At 48.9% G+C, this 24,363-nt stretch overlaps 1 protein-coding gene across 1 annotated transcript in view; it reads left to right on the top strand.

Annotated features, from left to right (window-relative positions):
• Positions 1-4,197: 4,197 nt before the first annotated feature.
• Positions 4,198-24,363, top strand: part of LOC134983576 (zinc finger protein 271-like) — a 29,177-nt gene continuing 9,011 nt past the window's right edge. The window contains exons 1-4 of the mRNA XM_063949236.1: positions 4,198-4,278; positions 13,516-13,594; positions 13,713-13,810; positions 13,949-14,537. Of these exons, the coding sequence (XP_063805306.1) occupies positions 13,561-13,594; positions 13,713-13,810; positions 13,949-14,537 (721 nt within the window). The 5' untranslated portion in view covers positions 4,198-4,278; positions 13,516-13,560. The remainder of the gene's footprint in view (positions 4,279-13,515; positions 13,595-13,712; positions 13,811-13,948; positions 14,538-24,363) is intronic.

The following is a 24,363-nucleotide window of genomic DNA, read 5'->3' on the forward strand; positions in this document are numbered from 1 at the left end:
GTACGGGACCGTCCGGTCACAATAACATTTCTACTGGGTCATCATTCCCTAATCAAGCCGAAGGTGGGAACAGGTACACAATAGCACAAAGTATGCTGGAGCAAGGTACAAGCCTATACTCTGGCACAGGGGTGCTCTCAGGAACCTCCTTTCAAAGGTGACCAAAAATCTGGCACCAATCAGAACTGCTCCATTGGGCGCACCTGGCTCTTAAACAGAGCGGTGCAAGCATGCCTATAGGAGCTACAGCTACCTGAGCTCCGACGCTGCCTGAAGGAGGGAGGCAGAAGAAGAGACTGCACTCTCTCCTCCTGACACTGTCTCTCTCTCTCTCTCCCTGACACACTCTCTCTCTGACATGTCCTCTCTCTCTCTCCCTGACAATGTCTCTCTCTCCTTCTCTCCCCCTGACAGTGTACTCTCTCTCTCTGACACACTCACTCTCTAACGTCTCCCCCCTCTCTCTCTCTCCCTCTCTATCCCCCTCACAATGTCTCTCTCTCCCTAACACACTCTCTCTCTGACATGTCATCTCTCTCTCTCCCTGACACTGTCTCTCTCTCTCCCTGACACACACTCTCTCTCTGACATGTCCTCCCTCTCTCTCCTCCTGACACTCTCTCTCTCTCTCTCTCCCTGACACACTCTCTCTCTGACATGTCCTCTCTCTCTCTCTCCCTGACAATGTCTCTCTCTCCTTCTCTCCCCCTGACAGTGTACTCTCTCCCTGACACACTCACTCTCTAACGTCTCCCCCCTCTCTCTCTCTCCTCTCTATCCCCCTCACAATGTCTCTCTCTCCCTAACACACTCTCTCTCTGACATGTCATCTCTCTCTCTCCCTGACACTGTCTCTCTCTCTCTCCCTGACACACACTCTCTCTCTGACATGTCCTCCCTCTCTCTCCTCCTGACACTGTCTCTCTCTCTCTCCCTGACACACTTTCTCTCTCTGACATGTCCTCTCTCTCTCTCTCCCTGACAATGTCTCTCTCTCCTTCTCTCCCCCTGACAGTGTACTCTCTCCCTGACACACTCACTCTCTAACGTCTCCCCCCTCTCTCTCTCTCCCTCCCTCTCTATCCCCCTCACAATGTCTCTCTCTCCCTAACACACTCTCTCTCTGACATGTCATCTCTCTCTCTCCCTGACACTGTCTCTCTCTCTCCCTGACACACACTCTCTCTCTGACATGTCCTCCCTCTCTCTCCTCCTGACACTGTCTCTCTCTCTCTCTCCCTGACACACTCTCTCTCTGACATGTCCTCTCTCTCTCTCCCTGACAATGTCTCTCTCTCCTTCTCTCCCCCTGACAGTGTACTCTCTCCCTGACACACTCACTCTCTAACATCTCCCCCCTCTCTCTCTCTCCTCTCTATCCCCCTCACAATGTCTCTCTCTCCCTAACACACTCTCTCTCTGACATGTCATCTCTCTCTCTCCCTGACACTGTCTCTCTCTCTCTCCCTGACACACACTCTCTCTCTGACATGTCCTCCCTCTCTCTCCTCCTGACACTGTCTCTCTCTCTCTCCCTGACACACTTTCTCTCTCTGACATGTCCTCTCTCTCTCTCTCCCTGACAATGTCTCTCTCTCCTTCTCTCCCCCTGACAGTGTACTCTCTCCCTGACACACTCACTCTCTAACGTCTCCCCCCTCTCTCTCTCTCCCTCCCTCTCTATCCCCCTCACAATGTCTCTCTCTCCCTAACACACTCTCTCTCTGACATGTCATCTCTCTCTCTCCCTGACACTGTCTCTCTCTCTCCCTGACACACACTCTCTCTCTGACATGTCCTCCCTCTCTCTCCTCCTGACACTGTCTCTCTCTCTCTCTCTCTCTCCCTGACACACTCTCTCTCTGACATGTCCTCTCTCTCTCTCTCTCCCTGACAATGTCCCTCTCTCCTTCTCTCTACCCCTGACAGTGTGATCTCTCCCTGACACACTCACTCTCTAACGTCTCCCTCCTCTCTCTCTCTCCCTCTCTATCCCCCTCACAATGTCTTTCTCTTCCTAACACACTCTCTCTCTCCCTGACACTGTCTCTCTCTCAGACACTCTCTTTCTCCACTCTCTCTCCGACAGTGTCTCTCTCTCTCCCTGACATTCTCTCTCTTCTCTGACACCCCCTCTCTTGTTCTCTTTCTCCCTCTCTGTCATTCCTCTTTCTCTCTACTTCCCTGAGACTCTCACTCCCTTTCGCTCCCCTCCGTTTCTTGCTCCTTCCCCTTCTCTCTCTGGCACACTTTATCTCTCTCTTCGACACCCTCTCACTGATGTCCTCTCTCTCCCCTCTCATCCCTTTCTCCTTGACACCCTCTCTCTTGCTCCTCTTTTTCTCTCATTCCCTCTTTTTCGATGAAACCCCCCCCCTCTCTCTCTCCACCTGTATAATGATAATAACAGGACACCACAGGCTGCTCCCCTGTATAATAATAATAATAATAATAATAATAATAATAACAACAACAACAGGACACCACAGGCTGCTCACCTGTATAATAGTAATAACAGAACACCACAGGCTGTTACCCCTGTATAATAATAATAATAATAATAACAGGACACCACAGGCTGCTCCTCCTGTACAACAATAATAATAATAATAATAATAATAACAACAACAGGACACCACAGGCTGCTCCCCCTGTATAATAATAATAACAGGACACCACAGGCTGCTCCCCCTGTATAATAATATCAAGACACCACAGGCTGCTCCACCTGTATAATAATAACAGGATACCACGGGATGCTCCCCCTGTATATTAATAACAGGATATCACAGGCTGCTCCCCCTGTACAATAATAATAATAACAGGACACCACAGGCTGCTCCCCGTGTATAATAATATTAACAGGACACCACAGGCTGCTCCCCCTGTATATTAATAACAGGATACCACAGGCTGCTCCCCCTGTATATTAATAACAGGATACCACAGGCTGCTCCCCCTGTACAATAATAATAACAGGACACCACAGGCCGCTACCCCTGTATAATAATAATAATATCAGGACACCACAGGCTGCTCAACCTGTATAATAATAACAGGATACCACAGGCTGCTCCCCCTGTATATTAATAATAATAATAATAATAATAATAATAATAACATGACACCACAGGCTGCTCCCCCTGTATAATAATAATATCAGGACACCATAGGCTGCTCAACCTGTATAACAATAAAAGGACACCACAGGTTGCTCCCCCTGTATAATAATAATAATAATAACAGGACACAACAGTCTGCACCCCCTGTATAATAATAATAACAACAGGACACCACAGGCCGCTCCATCTGTATAATAATAATAACAGGATACCACAAGCTGCTCCCACTGTACAATAATAATAACAGAACACCACAGGCCGCTCCATCTGTATAATAATAATAACAGAACACCACAGGCTGCTCCCACTGTACAATAATAATAATAATAATAATAATAATTATTATTATTATTATCCTTTATTTATTTGGCGCCACAAGGGTTCCGCAGCGCCCAATTACAGAGTACAAATGCACATAAAAAAAATAGGAAAACAGTGACTTACAGTTGAAGACAATATAGGACAAGTACAGAGCAACTAAGCATAACTACACCAGTACACATAGAGATAAGTTCCAGGTGGCCAAAAAACTGTGGGATCTGGGCAGTTGAGGATTATTAAAGTAAGAAAAGGATAAGCACATGAGGGAAGAGGGCCCTGCTCGTGAGAGCTTACATTCTAAGGGGAGGGGTAGACAGACAGGGGTGACACAGATGGGGATATAATAATAGGATACCACAGGCTGCTCCATTACCGTAACGGTAGATGCTAGAATCAAGTGGGCTTATGGGCTAAGGGACCTTTTCCGTCTGGGGGAGGAGTCACAACACACGGGGGAGGAGCTAAGCCAGCGGGATAGTTCCTCTACTATCCACGCTTACCGTAACCACTCTCCCCTCCCTCACCCAGATGCTAAGAAAAATTCCAGTCTTTGGAACGCACAGAGCGGAAGAATGGTGGAACGCACATAGCGGAAGTCGGGTGGAACGCCGGAAGTCGGGTGGAACGCAAAGAGCGGAAGTTGAGTGGACCGCACAGAGCGGAAGTCTGGTGGAACGCACAGCGGAAGTCGGTTGGACCGCACAGAGCGGACGTTGGTTGGAACGCACTGAGCGGAAGTCGGTTGGAACGCACTGAGCAGAAGTCGGGTGAAACAAACAGAACGGAAGTCTGGTGTACCTCACAGAGCGGAAGTCGGCTTTGTAACAGTTTCCGGGTGAGAGGATGCGGTAGCTGGCGGGTGTGAGTATGTACATAGATAACTGGTGATATCTCCACATACACATATATCATACATACACCTATACCTCACATACATGTCACACCCCTGTACTGCTGCCCTAATCACCTGTATACCCCTGTACTGCTACCCTAATCACCTCCTGTATACCCCTGTACTGCTACCCTAATCACCTGTATACCCCTGTACTGCTGCCCTAATCACCTGTATACCCCTGTACTGCTACCCTAATCACCTCCTGTATTCCCCTGTACTGCTGCCCTAATCACCTGTATACCCCTGTACTGCTGCCCTAATCACCTGTATACCCCTGTACTGCTACCCTAATCACCTGTATACCCCTGTACTGCTGCCCTAATCACCTGTATACCACTGTACTGCTGCCCTAATCACCTGTATACCCCTGTACTGCTACCCTAATCACCTGTATACCCCTGTACTGCTGCCCTAATCACCTGTATACCACTGTACTGCTGCCCTAATCACCTCCTGTATACCCCTGTACTGCTGCCCTAATCACCTGTATACCCCTGTACTGCTGCCCTAATCACCTCCTCTATTCCCCTGTACTGCTGCCCTAATCACCTGTATACCCCTGTACTTCTACCCTAATCACCTCCTGTATTCCCCTGTACTGCTGCCCTAATCACCTGTATACCCCTGTACTGCTACCCTAATCACCTCCTCTATTCCCCTGTACTGCTGCCGTAATTACCTGTATACCCCTGTACTGCTGCCCTAATCCCCTACTGTATACCCCTGTACTGCTGCCCTAATCCCCTACTGTATACCCCTGTACTGCTGCCCTAATCACCTTCTCTATATCCCTGTACTGCTGCCCTAATCACCTGTATTTCCCTGTACTGCTGCCCTAATCACCTGTATACCCCTGTACTGCTGCCCTAATCACCTGTATACCCCTGTACTGCTGCCCTAATCAACTGTATACCCCTGTACTGCTACCCTAATCACCTCCTGTATTCCCCTGTACTGCTGCCCTAATCACCTGTATACCCCTGTACTGCTGCCCTAATCACCTGTTTACCCCTGTACTGCTGCCCTAATCACCTCCTGTATACCCCTGTACTGCTGCCCTAATCTCCTGTATACCCCTGTACTGCTGCCCTAATCACCTGTTTACCCCTGTACTGCTGCCCTAATCACCTCCTGTATACCCCTGTACTGCTGCCCTAATCTCCTGTATACCCCTGTACTGCTGCCCTAATCACCTGTATACCCCTGTACTGCTGCCCTAATCACCTGTATACCCCTGTACTGCTGCCCTAATCACCTGTATACCCCTGTACTGCTACCCCAATCACCTCCTGTATATCCCTGTACAGCTACCCTGATCACCTGTATACCCCTGTACTGCTGCCCTAATCACCTCCTGTACTACTGCCCTAATCACCTGTATACCCCTTTACTGCTGCCCTAATTCCCTCCTGTATACCCCTGTACTGCTGCCCTAATCACCTGTATACCACTGTACTGCTGCCCTAATCACCTGTATACCCCTGTACTGCTGCCCTAATCACCTGTATACCACTGTACTGCTGCCCTAATCACCTGTATACCCCTGTACTGCTGCCCTAATCACCTGTATACCCCTGTACTGCTGCCCTAATCACCTGTATACCCCTGTACTGCTACCCTAATCACCTTCTGTATATCCCTGTACAGCTACCCTGATCACCTGTATACCCCTGTACTGCTGCCCTAATCACCTCCTGTACTACTGCCCTAATCACCTGTATACCCCTGTACTGCTGCTCTAATCCCCTCCTGTATACCCCTGTACTGCTGCCCTAATCACCTGTATACCACTGTACTGCTGCCCTAATCACCTGTATACCCCTGTACTGCTGCCCTAATCACCTGTATACCCCTGTACTGCTACCCTAATCACCTCCTGAATATCCCTGTACAGCTACCCTGATCACCTGTATATCCCTGTACTGCTGCCCTAATCACCTCCTGTACTACTGCCCTAATCACCTGTATACCCCTGTACTGCTGCCCTAATCCCCTCCTGTATACCCCTGTACTGCTGCCCTAATCACCTGTATACCACTGTACTGCTGCCCTAATCACCTGTATACCCCTGTACTGCTGCCCTAATCACCTGTATACCACTGTACTGCTGCCCTAATCACCTGTATACCCCTGTACTGCTTCCCTAATCACCTGTATACCCCTGTACTGCTACCCTAATCACCTCCTGTATATCCCTGTACAGCTACCCTGATCACCTGTATATCCCTGTACTGCTGCCCTAATCACCTCCTGTACTACTGCCCTAATCACCTGTTTACCCCTGTACTGCTGCCCTAATCACCTCCCGTATACCCCTGTACTGCTGCCCTAATCACCTGTATACCCCTGTACTGCTGCCCTAATCACCTCCTATATACCCCTGTACTGCTGCCCTAATCACCTCCTGTATACCCCTGTACTGCTGCCCTAATCACCTCCTGTATACCCCTGTACTGCTACCCTAATCACCTCCTGTACTACTGCCCTAATCACCTGTATACCCCTGTACTGCTGCCCTAATCCCCTCCTGTATACCCCTGTACTGCTGCCCTAATCACCTGTATACCCCTGTACTGCTGCCCTAATCACCTGTTTACCCCTGTACTGCTGCCCTAATCACCTCCTGTATACCCCTGTACTGCTGCCCTAATCACCTGTATACCCCTTTACTGCTGCCCTAATCACCTGTATACCCCTGTACTGCTGCCCTAATCCCCTCTTGTATACCCCTGTACTGCAGCCCTAATCACCTGTATACCCCTGTACTGCTGCCCTAATCACCTGTTTACCGCTGTACTGCTGCCCTAATCACCTCCTGTATACCCTGTACTGCTACCCTAATCACCTGTATACCCCTGTATTGCTGCTCTAAGTACCTGTATACCACTGTACTGCTGCCCTAATCACCTGTATACCCCTGTACTGCTGCCCTAATCACTTGTATACCCCTGTACTGCTGCCCTAATCACCTCCTGTATACCCCTGTACTGCTGCCCTAATCAACTGTATACCCCTGTACTGCTACCCTAATCACCTGTATACCCCTGTAGTGCTGCCCTAATTACCTGTATACCACTGTACTGCTGCCCTAATCACCTGTATACCCCTGTACTGCTGCCCTAATCACCTGTATACCCCTCTACTGCTGCCCTAATCACCTCCTGTATACCCCTGTACTGCTACCCTAATCACCTGTATACCCCTGTACTGCTACCCTAATCACCTCCTGTATACCCCTGTACTGCTGCCCTAATCTCCTGTATACCCCTGTACTGCTGCCCTAATCACCTCCTGTATACCCCTGTACTGCTGCCCTAATCACCTCCTGTATTCCCCTGTACTGCTACCCTAATCACTAGTATACCCCTGTACTGCTGCCCTAATCACCTGTATACCCCTGTACTGTTGCCCTAATTACCTGTATAACACTGTACTGCTGCCCTCATCACCTCCTGTATACCCCTGTACTGCTGCCCTAATCACCTCCTGTATACCCCTGTACTGCTGCCCTAATCACCCCCTGTATACCCCTGTACTGCTGCCCTAATCACCTCCTGTATACCCCTGTCCTGCTGCCCTAATCACCTGTATACCCCTGTACTGCTGCCCTAATCACCTCCTGTATACCCCTGTACTGCTGCCCTAATCACCTCCTGTATACCCCTGTACTGCTGCCCTAATCACCTGTATACACCTTTACTGCTACACTAATCACATGTATACCCCTGTACTGCTGCCCTAATCACCTCCTGTATACCCATGTACTGCTACCCTAATCACCTTCTGTATACCCCTGTACTGCTGCCCTAATCACCTCCTGTATACCCCTGTACTGCTGCCCTAATCACCTGTATACACCTTTACTGTTGCACTAATCACCTCCTGTATACCCCTGTAATGATACCCTAATCACCTCCTGTATACCCCTGTACTGCTGCCATAATCACCTTCTGTATACCCCTGTACTGCTGCCATAATCACCTTCTGTATACCCCTGTACTGCTGCCCTAATCACCTGTATACCCCTGTACTGCTACCCTAATCACCTCCTGTATACCCCTGTACTGCTGCCCTAATCACCTCCTGTATATCCCTGTACTGCTGCCCTAATCACCTGTATACACCTTTACTGCTGCACTAATCACCTCCTGTATACCCCTGTACTGCTACCCTAATCACCTCCTGTATACCCCTGTACTTCTAGCAGGAGAGTGCACTAAGGGGAGGTTCCCCCTTTGGTTGATGCTTATATGGTGCAAGCTGCAAATCTTCCTGTCTTGGCCAAGAAGACATGAGAAGTGTGGAGCTGTTTGGCTGGTATTCTGTCAACTGCAAGACTACAAACCAAGTGTGGTCAGGAGCTCGCCTTGTTAGATGCTCTACAATATTATCCTACCTCAAGGATGCAACTGACAGGAAAATAGAAACTTTCCTCAGGTCTACTTACATGCGGGCGCCATTACATGCCCAGCTATGGCTTCGGCCTAGGTAGCTAAAGTTATTGAAGGCTGGGTGGATGCACCTGAAGACAGCCTCCCATCAGATGCTACTGGGGAACTACTATCCCAATAGGGAAGCAGCTTGGGATACAGTAGTGTTTGCTTCTAAAGGCTCTGCGACCTCCATGGCAGCTCGCTCCAAACAATCCTGTGCTATCAGCTGTACGGCTGCAAAGTCGGACGACAAACCCTCTGCTACTCAACCTCAAGGCACTCAACAAGTATATGTGGGCGCTCAGGTTTCGCAGGGAAATCCTCCACTACATTATCCTGGCAATGGACCCTGGGGACTTATGGCCTCTCTGAATTTTCAGGATGCTTACCTACATGTAGTGATCCCTCAGCCCTTTGCACTGACCATGACCCCTGGGGTCTTTACCAAAATTATGGCAGTCACGGCTTCACATCTTAGGGGTCAGGGGGTCTGAGCCCTTTCTTACCTAAGTACTGATTTTAGCACAGTCTCCGCAGGTCCTACAACAGCATCTCCATCTGACCATTGCCTTACTGCAGGCGTACGGCTGGATTATCAACTGGAAGAAGTCCTCCCTGTCTCCTTCTCAAGGGATTTTAGGAGCCATCCTATATTCTCATGTCCAGAGGATTTTCCTACCAGCAGATAAGATAACAGCGCTTCATACTTGAATGTGCAAGTTTTTCGACTCCAGCGAGTGTCCATCCACTCAGCCATGCAGGTGTTGGGGTTCATAGTCTCCACCTTCGACATGGTGGAGTACGTTCAATTTCACTCCAGACCAATTCAGTCAACAGAGGTCCAGCTCTCCCACTTGTGGGGGCTACAGATGTCCCACTTAGAAAAGTGTTGCCCCTTTGTTTTGGTTTCTGGATTGGGTACTCCTCACCCCAGATGCCAGCCTCCGCAGGTGGGGAGTAGTGACCAGTCAGCGGTCCCAGTCAAGCACAAGACCTTCTCCATGGTTGACCTGTTCAGCACCAATCCGACAAAGCAACCGCAGTAGCCTACCTCAACCATCATTGAGGCATGCAGAGGCCGGCCACCATGAGACAAGTGACGTCATCTTCCAGCTATATTGGCGGTCTTCATTCCAGGAGTCCTCAACTGGGAAGCGGACTTCCTAAACCGACAGAATGTACATTCCGGTGAGGGGGCTCTACATCCGGAGGTATTTCAGGTCCTACTGCGCAAGTGGGGCCTACTGAAAGTAGATCTCATGGCCTCACATCACAACCACAGGCTGCCTGTGTACAGAACAAGGCATCCCGCAGCCACATTCATGGATGCTCTGGCAGTGCAGTGGAGTTTCAGCCTGGAATACATCTTCCCTCCAGTCTCGCTCCTTCTGAGAGTTTGCAAGTTTATGAGGGAAGGAGGCACAGTGCTTTTATAGCTCGAGGCCGGCCGAGGCAACATTGGTTTGCACACCTGTAGAGTCTCTCAATAGACACTCCTTTTTACCTTCCTCTATGGCCAGATCTGCTGACTTGGGGTTCGTGTTACACCCAGACCTGGCTCGTCTGTCTTTGACAGCATGGTTTTTGATACATCCCTCTTAAGATCTAAGGGCTTCTCATGCTCGGTCATTCAGATGATGCTCAAGGCTCGTAAACCTACCTCAGCCAGGATTTACTACAGGATTTGGCACACTTACCTTTAGTGGTGTTCCCCCAGGTTCTAGAATCCTACTACCTTCAGAGTAGCAAGGATGCCTTTTTCCAGACAGGCTTGTACTTAGGCCTCCATATGGCGTCCCTCTAGGTAAAGGTATCTGTATTGTCAGTTGGGTTCCATCGAATGATTGCTTACCTACCTGATGTTAAGACCTTTTTCAGAGCGTTGTACACATTCAGCCTCCATTTGTCACTCAGGTGACTCTGTGGGATTTGTCGTTAGTTCTCCAGGCCTTACAAGCACCGCTGTGTGAACCTATGGAAACCGTGGACCTTAAGTGGCTGACATTGGAAACGCTCTTCCTATTTGCTATTGCCTCTGCCCGCAGAGTGTCTGACCTAGGAGCGTCATTGTGTCGCTCCACCTTTTTGGTCGTCCATTCGGACAGAGCCATCCTTACAACTAGGTTCAGCTTCCTTCCTATAATAGTCTCCAAAGTTCATATGACTGAAGAGATTTTAGTACCAGCTTTTCAATCTTCAACCCCTTCCACAGATGACGCTTGCTGGATGTGGTACGTGCACTTCAGATTAATGTGGATTTAACCACATCTCTACGTAGATCAGATACTCTATTGTGTTATACGGCTTTCACCAAAGAGGCTGGCCTGCTAACAAGCAGACATTATCTAGATGGCTTCTAATAATTATTTCTCAGACATACACGGAAGCAGACCTCCTGGTTCCAAATACTGCCAAGGCCCACTCTATTAGATCTGTGGCACCATTGTGGTCGGCCATTCGTGGGTCATCTGCTGAACAATTGTGCAGAGCAGCCACGTGGTCTTTGGTCAGCACCTTTCTGTTTTTATTCATTCGATACCTCCGCCTCCCAGGATGCCTTTGGGTGATCAGTTCTCCGTACCAATCAGGAATGTCCCCTCCCTTAGGGGAAACTGCTTTGGGACATCCCCATTGTAAATCCTGTGGGAATGGTATATTATACAGTAACGCCGGGGGATGTGTCTGGGTGATGACTGGAGAGGTGACTGCTGGGAATGGGACATTATACAGTAACACCGGGGGATGTGTCTGGGTGATGACTGGAGAGGTGACTGCTGGGAATGGGACATTATACAGTAACGCCGGGGGATGTGTCTGGGTGATGACTGGAGGGGTGACTACTGGGAATGGTACATTATACAGTAACACCAGGGGACGTGTCTGGGTGATGACTGGAGAGGTGACTGCTGGGAATGGGGCATTATACAGTAACACCAGGGGATGTGTCTGGGTGATGACTGGAGAGGTGACTGCTGGGAATCGGGCATTATACAGTAACACCGGGGGATGTGTCTGGGTGATGACTGGAGAGATGACTGCTGGGAATGGGACATTATACAGTAACACCAGGGGACGTGTCTGGGTGATGACTGGAGAGGTGACTGCTGGGAATGGGACATTATACAGTAACACCAGGGGACGTGTCTGGGTGATGACTGGAGAGGTGACTGCTGGGAATGGGACATTATACAGTAACACCAGGGGACGTATCTGGGTGATGCCTGGAGAGGTGACTGCTGGGAATGGGACATTATACAGTAACACCAGGGGATGTGTCTGTGTGATGACTGGAGAGGTGACCGCTGGGAATGGGGCATTATACAGTAACACCGGGGACGTGTCTGGGTGATGACCTGAGAGGTGACTCCTGGGAATGGCACATTATACAGTAACACCAGGAGGGGGGAAAGTGTCTGGGTGATGACTGGAGAGGTGACTGCTTGGAATGGGGCATTATACAGTAACATCAGGGGATGTGTCTGGGTGATGACTGGAGAGGTAACTGCTGGGAATGGGATATTTTACAGTAACACCAGGCTATGCGTCTGGGTGATGACTGGAGAGGTGACTGCTGGGAATGGGACATTATACAGTAACACCAAGGGACGTGTACGGGTGATGACTGGAGAGGTGACTGCTGGGAATGGGGCATTATACAGTAACACCAGGGGATGTGTCTGGGTGATGACTGGAGAGGTGACTGCTGGGAATGGGGCATTATACAGTAACACCAGGGGATGTATCTGGGTGATGACTGGAGAGGTGACTGCTGGTAATGGGGTATTATACAGTAACACCAGGGGATGTGTCTCGGTGATGATTGGAGAGGTGATTGCTGGGAATGGGGCATTATACAGTAACACCGGGGGACGTGTCTGGGTGATGACTGGAGAGGTGACTGCTGGGAATGGGGCATTATACAGTAACATCATGGGTTGTGTCTCGGTGATGACTGGAGAGGTGACTGCTGGGAATGGGGCATTATACAGTAACACCGGGGGTTGTGTCTGGGTGATGACTGGAGAGGTGACTGCTGGGAATGGGACATTATACAATAACACCAGGGGACGTGTCTGGGTGATGACTGGAGAGGTGACTGCTGGGAATGGGGCATTATACAGTAACACCGGGGGATGTGTCTGGGTGATGACTGGAGAGGTGACTGCTGGGAATGGGACATTATACAGTAACACCAGGGGACATGTCTGGGTGATGACTGGAGAGGTGTTTGCTGGGAATGGGGCATTATACAGTAACACCAGGGGATGTGTCTGAGAGATGACTGGAGAGGTGACTGCTGGGAATGGGACATTATACAGTAACACTGGGGGATGTGTCTGGGTGATGACAGGAGAGGTGACTGCTGGGAATGGGACATTATACAGTAACACCGGGGGATGTGTCTGGGTGATGACTGGAGAGGTGACTGCTGGGAATGGGACATTATACAGTAACACCAGGGGATGTGTCTGGGTGATGACTGGAGAGGTGACTGCTGGGAATGGGACATTATACAGTAACATCAGGGGACGTGTCTGGGTGATGACTGGAGAGGTGACTGCTGGGAATGGGACATTATACAGTAACACCAGGGGATGTGTCTGGGTGATGACTGGAGAGGTGACTGCTGGGAATGGGACATTATACAGTAACACCAAGGGACGTGCCTGGGTGATGACTGTATCACTGTGTGTGTCAGGTTCCTATAAGGTGTCAGGATGTCACTGTCTATGTCTCCATGCAGGAGGGGGAGTATATAGAGGAACACAGGGGTCTGTACAAGGACGTGATGATGGAGAATCGCCGGCCCCTCACATCACTGGGTAAGAGGAGACTATCATGTATTGTACAGGGGAGAGCAGGTATGGGGCCCCCTATATACACACATCACCTGATAATCACATATATACACTGTACTCAGTCACTGTGTGTCTCCTACAGATGGGCCCAGTAACAGAGATACCCCAGAGAGATGTCCCCGTCCTCTGTATTCCCAGGATTGTACCGAGGAGAATCACAGGACCCCACAGGAGGATCAGGTAGGTGGGATTTAGGGTCTCACGAATATACCAAAGTCACTGTCCGTGTATAATGTGTACCGATACTGTAATATTTAACCTCAATTAATGAAATGAAACATTATTATAGTGTCTTTTTTTGTTTGATGGATTATTTAGTCTGAATACTTGTCTGATATAAAGCTACAAGTTATAAAGGGAGAAGAAGAGACATATGTGACTGATATAAAGGAAGAAGATATAGATGGAGAAGAGACGTATGTGACTGATATAAAGGCAGAAGATACAGAGGGAGAAGAAGAGACGTATGTGACTGATATAAAGGCAGAAGATATAGAGGGAGAAAAAGAGACATATGTGACTGATATAAATGCAGAAGATATAGATGGAGAAGAAGAGACGTATGTGACTGATATAAAGGCAGAAGATATAGAGGGAGAAGAAGATACGTATGTGACTGATATAAAGGCAGAAGATATAGAGGGAGAAGAAGAGACGTATGTGACTGATATAAAGGCAGAAGATATAGAGGGAGCAGAAGAGACGTATGTGACTGATATAAAGGCAAAAGATACAGAGGGAGAAGAAGAGACGTATGTGACTGATATAAAGGCAGAAGATATAGAGGGAGAAGAAGAGACGTATGTGACTGATATAAAGGCAGAAGATATAGAGGGAGAAGAAGAGACGTGTGTGAGAGGTGATCAGCAGTGTAAGGAGGAGGAGATCCCTACAGATACCAGCACAGGTGAGTATTAAACACTTATTACACAACAGAGTCACATATTCTCCTTGTTCAGTCACTATAGCAATCTCTTATCCTAAACCTTCCACTGTCGGTATAAATTAGGGAACTGTATCTACCCATTGGGGGGAGTTAGGAGCCATCAGCCTCTATTATACTCCTGCTCTCCCCTCACATCATGTCACTGTGTGTTACCAGACCATAGATCTGACCAGTCTCCTCCCCACACTCTCTGGTGTATCTCATACATCAGGAGCCATCAGCCCCTATTCTACTCCTGCTATCCGCCTCACATCATGTCACTGTGTATTACCATCCCAGAGATCTGACCAGTCTCCTCCCCACACTCTCTGGTGTATCTCATACATCAGGAGCCATCAGCCCCTATTATACTCCTGCTCTCCCCCTCACATCATGTCACTGTGTTACCAGCCCAGAGATCTGACCAGTCTCCTCCCCACACTCTCTGGTGTATCTCATACATCTGGAGCCATCAGCCCCTATTATACTCCTGCTCTCCCCCTCACATCATGTCACTGTGTGTTACCAGCCCAGAGATCTGACCAGTCTCCTCCTCACACTCTCTGGTGTATCTCATACATCAGGAGCCATCAGCCCCTATTATACTCCTGCTCTCCTCCTCACATCATGTCACTGTGTGTTACCAGCCCAGAGATCTGACCAGTCTCCTCCCCACATTCTCTGGTGTATCTCATACATCAGGAGCCATCAGCCCCTATTATACTCCTGCTCTCTCCACATCATGTCACTGTGTGTTACCAGCCCAGAGATCTGACCAGTCTCCTCCCCACACTCTCTGGTGTATCTCATACATCAGGAACCATCAGCCCCTATTATACTCCTGTTCTCCCCCTCACATCATGTCACTGTGTGTTACCAGCCCAGAGATCTTACCAGTGTCCTCACCACACTCTTTGGTGTATCTCATACATCAGGAGCCATCAGCCCCTATTATACTCCTGCTCTCTCCCTCACATCATGTCACTGTGTGTTACCAGTCCAGAGATCTGACCAGTCTCCTCCCCACACTCTCTGGTGTATCTTATACATCAGGAGCCATCAGCCCCTATTATACTCCTGCTCTCTCCCTCACATCATGTCACTGTGTGTTACCAGCCCAGAGATCTGACCAGTCTCCTCCCCACACTCTCTGGTGTATCTCATACATGAGGAGACATCAGCCCCTATTATACTCCTGCTCTCCCCCTCACGTCACTGTGTGTCACCTGCCCAGAGATCTGACCAGTCTCCTCCCCACACACTCTGGTGTAACTCATACATCAGGAGCCATCAGCCCCAATTATACTCCTGCTCTCCCCCTCACATCATGTCACTGTGTGTTACCAGTCCAGAGATCTGACCAGTCTCCTCCCCACACTCTCTGGTGTATCTCATACATCAGGAGCCATCAGCCCCTATTATACTCCTGCTCTCCCCCTCACATCATGTCACTGTGTGTTACCAGTCCAGAGATCTGACCAGTCTCCTCCCCACACTCTCTGGTGTATCTCATACATCAGGAGCCATCAGCCCCTATTATACTCCTGCTCTCCCCCTCACATCATGTCACTGTGTGTTACCAGCCCAGAGATCTGACCAGTCTCCTCCCCACACTCTCTGGTGTATCTCATACATCAGGAACCATCAGCCCCTATTATACTCCTGTTCTCCCCCTCACATCATGTCACTGTGTGTTACCAGCCCAGAGATCTTACCAGTGTCCTCACCACACTCTTTGGTGTATCTCATACATCAGGAGCCATCAGCCCCTATTATACTCCTAGTCTCCCCTCACATCATGTCACTGTGTGTTACCAGCCCAGAGATCTGACCAGTCTCCTCCCCACACTCTCTTGTGTATCTCATACATCAGCAGCCATCAGCCCCTATTATACTCCTGCTCTCCCCCTCACATCATGTCACTGTGTGTTACCAGCCCAGAGATCTGACCAGTCTCCTCCTCACACTCTCTGGTGTATCTCATACATCAGGAGCCATCAGCCTCTATTATACTCCTGCTCTCCCCCTCACATCATGTCGCTGTGTGTTACCAGCCCAGAGATCTGACCAGTCTCCTCCTCACACTCTCTGGTGTATCTCATACATCAGGAGCCATCAGCCTCTATTATACTCCTGCTCTCCCCCTCACATCATGTCGCTGTGTGTTACCAGCCCAGAGATCTGACCAGTCTCCTCCCCACACTCTCTGGTGTATCTCATACATCAGGAGCCATCAGCCCCTATTATACTCCTGCTCTCCCCCTCACATCATGTCACTGTGTGTTACCAGCCCAGAGATCTGACCAGTCTCCTCCCCACACTCTCTTGTGTATCTCATACATCAGGAGCCATCAGCCCCTATTATACTCCTGCTCTCCCCCTCACATTATGTCACTGTGTGTTACCAGCCCAGAGATCTGACCAGTCTCCTCCCCACACTCTCTTGTGTATCTCATACATCAGGAGCCATCAGCCCCTATTATGCTCCTGCTCTCCCCCTCACATTGTGTTACTGTGGTCTACTGATATCTCATTGAAGGAGATCCGGACTTACCAATGGCCACGGCATTGTCTACTGATACATCTTCGGTGGAGATCTGGGTATACTAATGTCCATGGAATTGTCTACTGATAGATCCGGATCTCCTCCTGTGAGTTAACAATGACCATTGCATTGTCTATTGATACCTCACAGGAGGAGATCCAGACGTACCATTGGCCATGGCATTGTCTATGGATACCTCATAGGAGGAGATCTGGACATACCTCTGCTTGCTTCTTACTAAGAATCACTGATCAGAGTATTTCTGTACTCTGACTGGATCACCATGAGGTGGTGGAATATGTCTCGTGGGTATAACTCATTTGCCATCCACACTACTTACCTGTAAAAGTAGGTAGACGCTTACATAGAACAGGTTGTTTTCCTTTTTAAATGATTGCCATTGTAAAGTGGACATCTCTGTAGTTACAGCTGCTTCGTACGACCTGTCTCTGGACATGCAAAGCAGCTGTAACTAAACTGCAACACCTGGTGCCATTATGACATTGGTACAAAGCGCGGCAATCCAAGCAATGAACTACTTGCAGACCCAGGAAGACTACCATTGGACAACCAAGATGTAATGTCAGTGGCCTCTTTCCTCGTGGAGTAGCTGGAGGTTACCTTTCATTTTCCCCAGTCAGCACCAGTCGGACACCTAACGGATATTTTGTTAAGTCACATATTATTCTTCTCTAGAGAACTTCCATTACTTGCGAAGATCTCTTGAACAAGGGCCTTTACTGCCAATGCTGTATATAGATTGGGTCGCCTGGGAGATTATGACTGCGGATTGCTTTCCTGCCGCATGCCAGGATCCAGGCTCCTTGTGACCAGTGAGGGGCATGTACCCTTGTCACTGCAGATATCCAGATACCTCTAGGAATCTTATGGGTGAAGCAGCCCATAGACCGGGGAGTATAAGCAAATTCTGGCGCGTTTCAGCAACTTCATCAGAGGTATATAGAACTTATCCAATTTTGCATCTAGTTTCCACTACTTGGGTCATCAGAGTACAGATTATCGGTCACGTGATTGCTTTTATCCAGTAATATGCGTTCATTTATTCTTCGCTAAATAATGGAAACTTATGTAATGAACGCCAATTCTTTTCCTGTATGACCTGCATTTTAAACTTGTAAGTCATGTGACTTAACGTTCATATATTCATTTCATTCATAACCACTAGTGAGTATTTCTGGAATGTACAATTGATAAAATGTAGAGTATTGTAGTTATGTTGGTGCCTGACCTCACATCATGTCACTGTGTGTTACCAGCCCAGAGATCTGACCATCCCCCCCCCCCACCCCCCCCACACACACACTCTCTGGTGTATCTCATACATCAGGAGACATCAGCCCCTATTATACTCCTTCTCCCCCTCACATCATGTCACTGTGTGTTACCAGCCCAGAGATCTGACCAGTCTCCTCCCCACACTCTCTGGTGTATCTCATACATCAGGAGCCATCAGCCCCTATTATACTCCTGCTCTCCCCTCACATCATGTCACTGTGTGTTACCAGCCCAGAAATCTGACCAGTCTCCTCCCCACACTCTCTGGTGTATCTCATACATTAGGAGCCATCAGCCCCTATTATACTCCTGCTCTCCCCCTCACATCATGTCACTGTGTGTTACCAGCCCAGAGATCTGACCAGTCTCCTCCCCACACTCTCTGGTGTATCTCATACATCAGGAACCATCAGCCCCTATTATACTCCTGTTCTCCCCCTCACATCATGTCACTGTGTGTTACCAGCCCAGAGATCTTACCAGTGTCCTCACCACACTCTTTGGTGTATCTCATACATCAGGAGCCATCAGCCCCTATTATACTCCTAGTCTCCCCTCACATCATGTCACTGTGTGTTACCAGCCCAGAGATCTGACCAGTCTCCTCCCCACACTCTCTTGTGTATCTCATACATCAGCAGCCATCAGCCCCTATTATACTCCTGCTCTCCCCCTCACATCATGTCACTGTGTGTTACCAGCCCAGAGATCTGACCAGTCTCCTCCTCACACTCTCTGGTGTATCTCATACATCAGGAGCCATCAGCCTCTATTATACTCCTGCTCTCCCCCTCACATCATGTCGCTGTGTGTTACCAGCCCAGAGATCTGACCAGTCTCCTCCCCACACTCTCTGGTGTATCTCATACATCAGGAGCCATCAGCCCCTATTATACTCCTGCTCTCCCCCTCACATCATGTCACTGTGTGTTACCAGCCCAGAGATCTGACCAGTCTCCTCCTCACACTCTCTGGTGTATCTCATACATCAGGAGCCATCAGCCCCTATTATACTCCTGCTCTCCTCCTCACATCATGTCACTGTGTGTTACCAGCCCAGAGATCTGACCAGTCTCCTCCCCACATTCTCTGGTGTATCTCATACATCAGGAGCCATCAGCCCCTATTATACTCCTGCTCTCTCCACATCATGTCACTGTGTGTTACCAGCCCAGAGATCTGACCAGTCTCCTCCCCACACTCTCTGGTGTATCTCATACATCAGGAACCATCAGCCCCTATTATACTCCTGTTCTCCCCCTCACATCATGTCACTGTGTGTTACCAGCCCAGAGATCTTACCAGTGTCCTCACCACACTCTTTGGTGTATCTCATACATCAGGAGCCATCAGCCCCTATTATACTCCTGCTCTCTCCCTCACATCATGTCACTGTGTGTTACCAGTCCAGAGATCTGACCAGTCTCCTCCCCACACTCTCTGGTGTATCTTATACATCAGGAGCCATCAGCCCCTATTATACTCCTGCTCTCTCCCTCACATCATGTCACTGTGTGTTACCAGCCCAGAGATCTGACCAGTCTCCTCCCCACACTCTCTGGTGTATCTCATACATGAGGAGACATCAGCCCCTATTATACTCCTGCTCTCCCCCTCACGTCACTGTGTGTCACCTGCCCAGAGATCTGACCAGTCTCCTCCCCACACACTCTGGTGTAACTCATACATCAGGAGCCATCAGCCCCAATTATACTCCTGCTCTCCCCCTCACATCATGTCACTGTGTGTTACCAGTCCAGAGATCTGACCAGTCTCCTCCCCACACTCTCTGGTGTATCTCATACATCAGGAGCCATCAGCCCCTATTATACTCCTGCTCTCCCCCTCACATCATGTCACTGTGTGTTACCAGTCCAGAGATCTGACCAGTCTCCTCCCCACACTCTCTGGTGTATCTCATACATCAGGAGCCATCAGCCCCTATTATACTCCTGCTCTCCCCCTCACATCATGTCACTGTGTGTTACCAGCCCAGAGATCTGACCAGTCTCCTCCCCACACTCTCTGGTGTATCTCATACATCAGGAACCATCAGCCCCTATTATACTCCTGTTCTCCCCCTCACATCATGTCACTGTGTGTTACCAGCCCAGAGATCTTACCAGTGTCCTCACCACACTCTTTGGTGTATCTCATACATCAGGAGCCATCAGCCCCTATTATACTCCTAGTCTCCCCTCACATCATGTCACTGTGTGTTACCAGCCCAGAGATCTGACCAGTCTCCTCCCCACACTCTCTTGTGTATCTCATACATCAGCAGCCATCAGCCCCTATTATACTCCTGCTCTCCCCCTCACATCATGTCACTGTGTGTTACCAGCCCAGAGATCTGACCAGTCTCCTCCTCACACTCTCTGGTGTATCTCATACATCAGGAGCCATCAGCCTCTATTATACTCCTGCTCTCCCCCTCACATCATGTCGCTGTGTGTTACCAGCCCAGAGATCTGACCAGTCTCCTCCTCACACTCTCTGGTGTATCTCATACATCAGGAGCCATCAGCCTCTATTATACTCCTGCTCTCCCCCTCACATCATGTCGCTGTGTGTTACCAGCCCAGAGATCTGACCAGTCTCCTCCCCACACTCTCTTGTGTATCTCATACATCAGGAGCCATCAGCCCCTATTATACTCCTGCTCTCCCCCTCACATTATGTCACTGTGTGTTACCAGCCCAGAGATCTGACCAGTCTCCTCCCCACACTCTCTTGTGTATCTCATACATCAGGAGCCATCAGCCCCTATTATGCTCCTGCTCTCCCCCTCACATTGTGTTACTGTGGTCTACTGATATCTCATTGAAGGAGATCCGGACTTACCAATGGCCACGGCATTGTCTACTGATACATCTTCGGTGGAGATCTGGGTATACTAATGTCCATGGAATTGTCTACTGATAGATCCGGATCTCCTCCTGTGAGTTAACAATGACCATTGCATTGTCTATTGATACCTCACAGGAGGAGATCCAGACGTACCATTGGCCATGGCATTGTCTATGGATACCTCATAGGAGGAGATCTGGACATACCTCTGCTTGCTTCTTACTAAGAATCACTGATCAGAGTATTTCTGTACTCTGACTGGATCACCATGAGGTGGTGGAATATGTCTCGTGGGTATAACTCATTTGCCATCCACACTACTTACCTGTAAAAGTAGGTAGACGCTTACATAGAACAGGTTGTTTTCCTTTTTAAATGATTGCCATTGTAAAGTGGACATCTCTGTAGTTACAGCTGCTTCGTACGACCTGTCTCTGGACATGCAAAGCAGCTGTAACTAAACTGCAACACCTGGTGCCATTATGACATTGGTACAAAGCGCGGCAATCCAAGCAATGAACTACTTGCAGACCCAGGAAGACTACCATTGGACAACCAAGATGTAATGTCAGTGGCCTCTTTCCTCGTGGAGTAGCTGGAGGTTACCTTTCATTTTCCCCAGTCAGCACCAGTCGGACACCTAACGGATATTTTGTTAAGTCACATATTATTCTTCTCTAGAGAACTTCCATTACTTGCGAAGATCTCTTGAACAAGGGCCTTTACTGCCAATGCTGTATATAGATTGGGTCGCCTGGGAGATTATGACTGCGGATTGCTTTCCTGCCGCATGCCAGGATCCAGGCTCCTTGTGACCAGTGAGGGGCATGTACCCTTGTCACTGCAGATATCCAGATACCTCTAGGAATCTTATGGGTGAAGCAGCCCATAGACCGGGGAGTATAAGCAAATTCTGGCGCGTTTCAGCAACTTCATCAGAGGTATATAGAACTTATCCAATTTTGCATCTAGTTTCCACTACTTGGGTCATCAGAGTACAGATTATCGGTCACGTGATTGCTTTTATCCAGTAATATGCGTTCATTTATTCTTCGCTAAATAATGGAAACTTATGTAATGAACGCCAATTCTTTTCCTGTATGACCTGCATTTTAAACTTGTAAGTCATGTGACTTAACGTTCATATATTCATTTCATTCATAACCACTAGTGAGTATTTCTGGAATGTACAATTGATAAAATGTAGAGTATTGTAGTTATGTTGGTGCCTGACCTCACATCATGTCACTGTGTGTTACCAGCCCAGAGATCTGACCATCCCCCCCCCCACCCCCCCCCACCCCCACACACACACTCTCTGGTGTATCTCATACATCAGGAGACATCAGCCCCTATTATACTCCTTCTCCCCCTCACATCATGTCACTGTGTGTTACCAGCCCAGAGATCTGACCAGTCTCCTCCCCACACTCTCTGGTGTATCTCATACATCAGGAGCCATCAGCCCCTATTATACTCCTGCTCTCCCCTCACATCATGTCACTGTGTGTTACCAGCCCAGAAATCTGACCAGTCTCCTCCCCACACTCTCTGGTGTATCTCATACATTAGGAGCCATCAGCCCCTATTATACTCCTGCTCTCCCCCTCACATCATGTCACTGTGTGTTACCAGCCCAGAGATCTGACCAGTCTCCTCCCCACACTCTCTGGTGTATCTCATACATCAGGAACCATCAGCCCCTATTATACTCCTGTTCTCCCCCTCACATCATGTCACTGTGTGTTACCAGCCCAGAGATCTTACCAGTGTCCTCACCACACTCTTTGGTGTATCTCATACATCAGGAGCCATCAGCCCCTATTATACTCCTAGTCTCCCCTCACATCATGTCACTGTGTGTTACCAGCCCAGAGATCTGACCAGTCTCCTCCCCACACTCTCTTGTGTATCTCATACATCAGCAGCCATCAGCCCCTATTATACTCCTGCTCTCCCCCTCACATCATGTCACTGTGTGTTACCAGCCCAGAGATCTGACCAGTCTCCTCCTCACACTCTCTGGTGTATCTCATACATCAGGAGCCATCAGCCTCTATTATACTCCTGCTCTCCCCCTCACATCATGTCGCTGTGTGTTACCAGCCCAGAGATCTGACCAGTCTCCTCCCCACACTCTCTGGTGTATCTCATACATCAGGAGCCATCAGCCCCTATTATACTCCTGCTCTCCCCCTCACATCATGTCACTGTGTGTTACCAGCCCAGAGATCTGACCAGTCTCCTCCCCACACTCTCTTGTGTATCTCATACATCAGGAGCCATCAGCCCCTATTATACTCCTGCTCTCCCCCTCACATTATGTCACTGTGTGTTACCAGCCCAGAGATCTGACCAGTCTCCTCCCCACACTCTCTTGTGTATCTCATACATCAGGAGCCATCAGCCCCTATTATGCTCCTGCTCTCCCCCTCACATTGTGTTACTGTGGTCTACTGATATCTCATTGAAGGAGATCCGGACTTACCAATGGCCACGGCATTGTCTACTGATACATCTTCGGTGGAGATCTGGGTATACTAATGTCCATGGAATTGTCTACTGATAGATCCGGATCTCCTCCTGTGAGTTAACAATGACCATTGCATTGTCTATTGATACCTCACAGGAGGAGATCCAGACGTACCATTGGCCATGGCATTGTCTATGGATACCTCATAGGAGGAGATCTGGACATACCTCTGCTTGCTTCTTACTAAGAATCACTGATCAGAGTATTTCTGTACTCTGACTGGATCACCATGAGGTGGTGGAATATGTCTCGTGGGTATAACTCATTTGCCATCCACACTACTTACCTGTAAAAGTAGGTAGACGCTTACATAGAACAGGTTGTTTTCCTTTTTAAATGATTGCCATTGTAAAGTGGACATCTCTGTAGTTACAGCTGCTTCGTACGACCTGTCTCTGGACATGCAAAGCAGCTGTAACTAAACTGCAACACCTGGTGCCATTATGACATTGGTACAAAGCGCGGCAATCCAAGCAATGAACTACTTGCAGACCCAGGAAGACTACCATTGGACAACCAAGATGTAATGTCAGTGGCCTCTTTCCTCGTGGAGTAGCTGGAGGTTACCTTTCATTTTCCCCAGT

The sequence above is a fragment of the Pseudophryne corroboree genome, assembly GCF_028390025.1.
Source record: "Pseudophryne corroboree isolate aPseCor3 chromosome 3 unlocalized genomic scaffold, aPseCor3.hap2 SUPER_3_unloc_19, whole genome shotgun sequence".
NCBI classification, from domain to species: Eukaryota; Metazoa; Chordata; class Amphibia; order Anura; family Myobatrachidae; genus Pseudophryne; species Pseudophryne corroboree.